Below are 6,992 nucleotides of genomic sequence, written 5' to 3' on the forward strand. Positions count from 1 at the left end.
GTACAATACTGCACAAATTATTAATTTTATCACTTCTTTAAGTAATAAAAAACCAACCAAAATGACTGCATAGAAAACATGAAAGGGGCACCTGGGTGGCTCATTCAGTTAAGCACCAACTCTTGCTTTCGGCTCAGGTTGTGATCTTGGGGTCATGGGATTGACCCCATGTGGGGCTACATGCTCAGTGTAGATGATCTGCTCAAGTTTCTCTCTCCCTCTCCCTCTAACCCTCCCCCCTGCACACTTACACTCCCCCCCTCCAATAAACAAATAAATCTTTAAAAAAAAAAAAAAAGAAGAAGAAAATATGCAAGCTTTGGGCAGAAAATACCATAACACAGGGTTGACAATAACATCCATTTAAGTGCCAAGTTTTAGCCTGCCAAACTACTATATCTGTAACTCTCCTCTAAGTGCCAATTTAGTCATCACCAACATGAATATTTTGCTGGCAAAGGCCAGGGATTGTCTACTATATCCTGACTTCTGGCCTTGAAGGATGAAGTTAATTTCTTTGGCACAGGTTAAATATTTCCATAAGAGAAAGCCCGATTACTGTATAAACCACAATACCTTCATAACAAGGAACTGTAGCCACTCCCAAAAACATCTTACCTAACTTTTAATTAATTAGCCACAAAGCAAGAGAGTCAGAATTCAAAACAGCTACAAAATCCACTGCTCTCAAATATCCTGATGTAAAGGGGGTATAGGGGAGGGGTGACAATGTCTTATTTCTCTAGGCCCATGGTAACACTTTTGCAAAACCTGCTGACCCAGACCACACACTTATGTAAAAGACAACTACTTATAAAGTGCACACTGACTAATTTCTTCACCTTCCCCAGGAGTCCACACCCCAGACCAGGTTAAAAATCCACTAAGTTTCTAATATGTAACCTGTACAAATACTCTGGGCTTATCATAAAATTTTGCAACTAAAGCAACCAAGCAACTTGTATACTTTGTGTAATATGATTCCAACTCTTAGGAAACGGACCAATACCAGTTATAAATCTAGATTTCTAGAGATACAATCCTGTCCACATTTTTAGATTTCCACAATAAGATACCATCTGATGCCACAATTTAGACTTACTGCTCCAATCCATGAATCTCAAAAACACGAATATATGCTTTTTACTATTAATGTTAACTTTTCACCCAACATGAACTCCTTTACTCTTCCAAAGATGGCAGTGGATACAATTAAAAAGTCCAATCATTCTTTAATAAAACCTGTTAGAGAGGCGCCTCGGTGGCTCAGTCGTTAAGCGTCTGCCTTCGGCTCAGGTCATGATCCCAGGGTGCTGGGATCGAGCCCCGCATCAGGCTCCCTGCTCGGTGGGAAGCCTGCTTCTCCCTCTCCCACTCCCCCTGCTTGTTTTCCCTCTCTAGCTGTGTCTCTCTCTGTCCAGTAAATAAATAAAATCTTTAAATAAATAAATAAATAAATAAAACCTGTTAGAATTTACTATCCTACCATCTTTCATTTGTGTTGCCACCTAGCCTAAAGAGAATTTCTGAAAACAACTGCTTTGAAAAGTTCCTGTTACTAAAAAAGATTTATTTCCTTATATCAAATTAACAATTCCTTGTTAATATCTAGTACGTTACCATGTGCTCCCTCAATGGCCCAAAGTAGCCTTCCATATATTTCTCATCACTTTGGAAAAACAAGGAGAAAAGGGGTAAGGAGAAGCACGTCACTGCATCTTGTTCTGTCCTAACACTTAAATAAAATCATCACTTCCTAATAATCACTTAAAAATCTTTATTGACAATTTTTTTTCTGAAAATTTTCCCTAAATAGATCTCTCTCAAAATTATGAACCGGTGACACCAACTAATGAGGTAAAGAAATAAATGATTTTTTTACATCTTAGTCTTTTCACTTAATGCGAACTCATTCATCATAGGTCCTTCTTCCCGAACGTTTGCCAAGTCACAAGACACACTACTGTTTACAGTCCCTCCCATCTGCCCTCTGCCAATATATATCAAACACTCTAGTCACTTGGCTTAAACAAACAGTCTCCCAAATAACCCTCTCAAATCCTAATTTAGATCGAAGATACACTCATTCTGATTCATATTCTTAATGGAAATTTTTTAAATCACTTGACTTTCCAAGGGGTAAATTTTGCCTTTTGATGCAGCCAGACCCTAGGGCCCTCCTGTTTTCACACAAGCACTCCATATATGACAGTATACTTTTTAATTCTACACTTTCAGACATATTTTCAATCTGAGTACTCAGCTTTCAAAGACAACTTCAAACTTTCAATTCATTCCAACACTATACATTTCTTTCATTTCACTGCTATATACACCCTGTTCTTTAAGGTTGAGGCCTACTGGTTTTTCCTGACTGCAGCAGAAAAAGAAATGAAACAGAATATACTTGCCATCATTCTCTTTAAAAATAACTACTAAATAGTTCCCATTTTTCATCACAGACTCCACATAATACATCATATACATGGTATGACACAAATGTCTATTGTTCGGGACCTTTGTAGGGCATCAGTACTACTACTCTCCAAAATCAAACAATACTTCAGATAATGTTGGGGGGGGAGCATGATTCACCAAAAACTGCAATGAAGAGTAATGGAATATTTTCAACAGTGGTATGCTAAAACTAGCAGCTTCTGGAGAGTACTGCTAAGTAACCATTGTTACTGCTAAGTAACAATAAATCCACCTGCCTCACAGGCTGCAAACCTAGGAAGATGGGAGGAAAAGCGGAGATGGGGTCCTCCTTCAGCTTCTCTAGAGGTTAGGAGAGAACAAAGTCACTGCTGCACTGTCACTTGAGGGGAAGGGGAAGGGGAAGGGGGAGGGGGCGGATCATCTTGGAAACCCAGCCCCTGGGCCGGAGCAGGCGGGGAGAACTCAGCAAGGCTGCCTGGGATTAGCATTCTCCTTCTCACTCTCTCCCCCCTTCTAGAATCTCCCCTCCTCGCTAACGCGCGGCGGCCGGAGTCCCAGATGACCGCCCCCTTCCAATGTGTCCTCCGTGGGGGCGTAGGGAGAACCAGAGAAAAGAACTGAGTCAGGAGGTTGAGACAGAGTGTGGACTCCGATGACCCCTCTGGCCTCCCCCAACAGCCTCCAGCCTCGCCCAGATCACTACCAAGCCCGGAAGGGCCGGAGGTCGGGGGGGGGGGGGGAAGCCCCGCACAGGTGTGCTCGCCCGGGCTGGGGGGGGGGGGCGCTCGGGCAGGGCCCGCCAGCTCCCTCGGCGCTCCCCACAGCGCGGCCCGGGGCCCCAGCCCAGCAGGGCAGAGCACATCGGCCTGGGCGCCCCGCGGCCGCCCCAGAGGGGCGCGCCGGTCCCCGAGCCGGCCTCGCCAACCCCAGGCCCGCAGCGCCCAGGCCCGCCGGCCCGCCCGTCCTCCCGGCCGGGCCCCCAGCCCGGCCCGCGGCCTAACTGCTAGCCCCGCAGCTCGCCCCCGGCGCCCGAGGGTCGCCGTACCTGGGCGGCGGCCTCCAGCTTGCCCTCGAAGGTGAAGTCCAGCAAGTCGGGCTTGAGGCAAAGGCTGTAGTTGATGGGGGAGACATCGGCAGGCAGCCGCTCGAAGGGCCTCTTCTCCGGCATCGCGGCGAGGCCCAGGCTGTGGAGGCGGCGGCGGCGGCGAGAGGAGCGGCTGAGGAGGCGAAGGAGGAGGGGAGGAGGCGGAGGGCCGAGGAAGAGCAGGCGGCGAGCGAGGGAGGGGGCGGCGGCTGCCAGCCACATCCACCGAGCGCGGGCGACCGCCTGAGGAGAACGACCGGGGAGCCTTGGGGGGGGCGGGGGCGGGGGAGAGACCCAGCCGGAGCGCTCGGGGTCGGGAGGGAGGCGGTGCGGGCGGGCGGGAGGGCGGGCTGGCTGCCTACGGGGAAGGGGGCGGAGGAGAGGGCAGGAGAGGAGGGCCTGCGGGGAGGGAAGGAGGCGGTGGCGGCGGCAGCTGCGTGCGCGGCCCCGCCGGCCGTGCGCGCCCCCGCCGGTGCGCGCCCGCGCGCGCCGGGGCAGGGGGCGGAGCGGCGAGGGCGCGGCCGTCCGGCCGAAAGGGTGCGGGGTCGCGGGCGCGTGCTGGGGGTGGGAGGCGGCTCCCTGCGCTGCACCTGTCGGCGCCACTGGGGAGAGCCGACTCCTGGAGAGCCGGAAGGAGCCCAGAAGGGTTTGAGAAGCGCAGGGAAGGCGTGTGAGGAACCCCTCCCACCCCCAGCTGTATTTGGAAGTTGAAGCCTGTGCAATTGGCCGGTACAAGTCAGGGTAAAATGTTAAAACATCAATTCAGAGCAAAATCCCAAACTGGATTTTTAGCTCCAGATCAGCCGAGAGCCCTGACTGGAGGCTCTTTGGCAGTAATTATTCCTATTTTAAGTAGCAACTTCGAGAGATGGTTATGAAAAAATTTGTCAGAAAACCTTTAATAATCCAGGTTCCTTAAACCAATGCGATCTGGACTTTTGAGAGAGTGATTTCAGAAGTTAGGAAGATTTTTTCCATAATGTTTAAAATAAGGTATGTTTCACCTTTTCCCCGTTTCCTCTTTATTTCTGCTTTTTTTAAACTAAAAGACCCTTTACCAATTATGGCCTCTTTAAACTAGCTATGGTTCTGTCAGTTCGGCAGATATGTCACAAGTTGGGGTATATATATTTTAACATAAATGTATACGAATTATATATAAATATGTGTTACATATTTATATTTTTTAAAGTGTCAAGGGCAAGAGATTTATCCATAATCCCCATATTCCTTTATAGAACCTTTTCATGTAGAACCCCTGAATTTCCAAAACTCAATGCTGAATGATACACTGGACCAGCACTGTACAATAGAAATATAATCGAGCCAACTAAGTAACTTTAAATTTTCTAGTAAAGCGTCAAAAAAAAAGGAAACAAGTGAAATTGATACATCTCATTTAATACAACATATCCAAACTATCATTTTAACATGCAGTCAAATAAAAAATGAGGTTTTTTTCCGTACTGAGGCTCTAAAATCCAGTGTGTATTTTACATTCATAGCACATCTCAATTCTTTTTTTTTTTTTTAAAGATTTTATTTATTTATTCATGAGAGACAGAGAGAGAGAGAGAGGCAGAGGGAGAAGCAGGCTCCCAAGGAGCAGAGAGCCCGATGCGGGACTCGATCCCAGGACCCTGGGATCGTGACCTGAGCCGTAGGCAGACGCTTAACCATCTGAGCCACTCAGGCACCCAGCACATCTCAATTCTGACTAGCCACATTTCTGGTGCTCAGTTGCCCTGTGAGAGACCAGTGGCCATTGTCTTGGACACTGAGTCTCCCCTCTAGTCCTCTGAATCCTGCATACCTTTTAGGACACACTGAACAACTGCAATCCTTTCAAACTAAGGTGTGAGATGGGACTTTTGTTACATGCAGGCATCTCTATGACCACTTCTAGGTCATAGAAATAATAATTAATAATTTTAATAATATGTTAATCGAATTAATTAATAATTGAATAATAAGATTGAGGGCTTACTAAATACTTTTCATATTTTAATTCATCTAATCCTTTCAACAGCTCTTTTAGGCAGACACCATTATTCCCATTTTACAGATGAGAAAACAGGCACACATAGATTAAGTGACTTGCCCAAGGCCATACAGCTAATAAATGGCAGAGCTGGCCTCAGGACCCAGCGTTGTTTTTTTTTTTTTCTCTCCTGAAAAATTCTGCAGCATCTTCCCTATTTTTCTAACTTTCTAGTTTTGTTTTATTCCAGTCCATCTGTATCTCAGTTTCTTACAAAGTTATTCTCATTATGCAAGCACCCATAAGGCTCCCTCTTGTCTGTTAAAGCATATTTGATTTATAACCACTTAAGGCTTGTTTTTCTTACCCCTTTAACATAGATGCTCCAGTCTTAGCAGGCTAACCTGTTTACCATTTGGCCCTTACAGTTTGCTCATTCTCTCTTCTCTACCATTGTCATGCATTATTGCTGGAAAGACCTTATCCTCTTGGCCAAACCCATGCCCCTTCCTTCAAAACTCACCTTTTCCAGAAAGCCCTCATTGACTAAATCCACTCAACTCTAACCCCTTTCCTGTCAGCTCTCAAGTCCTGGCTTTTGCTGATTATTTGTACTTGTTCTGTAATTATACTTTTTAAAAACTTGTATTTATTTATTTGACATAGAGAGAGAGAGCACGCGAGGACAAGCAGGGGAAGTGGAAGGCAGAGGGAGAGGGAGAAGCAGGCTCCCTGCTGAGCAGGGAGCCCGATGTGGGGCTCAATCCCAGGATCCTGGGATCATGATCTGAGCCAAAGGTAGACACTTAACCAACTGAGCCACCCAGGCGCCCCACTGTAATTATACTTTTAATTTGTTTTATATGGATATATTTTCAAGATGTACTTCTAATTCCTTCATAACTGTCAGAACTGAGTCCTGAACAAAGTACATCTCAATTGTTATTGACCCAGCCAACCAACTGATCAAGAGAATATTTTACCCAGTCTGTAGCCTTTCCTTTATGTACAGGACGTGTGTTTCCCACAGAGAAATTATGTGAACCTAAGACTAGAGGTAACCTTTTTTTTTTTTTAAATAAAATCACAGAAACGATTTAAAAAACAAAAAGAAAACCTAGGGGCCCTGCCTGACTCAGTCAGTAGAGCACGCGACTCTCAATCTGGGGGTTGTGAGTTCAAGCCCTGCATTGGTCATGGAGCCTACTTAAAAAAAACAAAAACAATCACCAAGGCCATAGGCTTCATAACAGCAGTAGATGTCATCCTGCCGAGGAAAAAAGGGAGAACCTTACTTGGCCCTATCCCTAGTCCCGTGGCTCAGGACGTTCCAAGGCAGCAAGTCAGGAATGAACCCAGACCTACTACCTACAACTTGGGATTGGGGAATGGAAGGTTGTACATACAGTTCTCATAAAGAAGACTGGTTAACAATCAAGTATGCTCCAGGCAGTCTTCTCTGGAATAACCGAAATGAAGAACCCAAGG

General features: G+C 46.2%; 1 protein-coding gene across 1 annotated transcript in view; it reads right to left on the bottom strand.

The window, feature by feature from the left end:
• NPEPPS (aminopeptidase puromycin sensitive) overlaps positions 1–3,968 on the bottom strand; it is a 94,202-nt gene extending 90,234 nt beyond the window's left edge. The window contains exon 1 of the mRNA XM_045889032.3: positions 3,485–3,968. Within this exon, the coding sequence (XP_045744988.1) occupies positions 3,485–3,745 (261 nt within the window). The 5' untranslated portion in view covers positions 3,746–3,968. The remainder of the gene's footprint in view (positions 1–3,484) is intronic.
• Positions 3,969–6,992: the final 3,024 nt, after the last annotated feature.

The sequence above is a fragment of the Mirounga angustirostris genome, unplaced genomic scaffold (assembly GCF_029215605.1).
Source record: "Mirounga angustirostris isolate CCGP_5_RB_7025 unplaced genomic scaffold, mMirAng1.0.hap1 SCAF_17, whole genome shotgun sequence".
NCBI lineage: Eukaryota > Metazoa > Chordata > Mammalia > Carnivora > Phocidae > Mirounga > Mirounga angustirostris.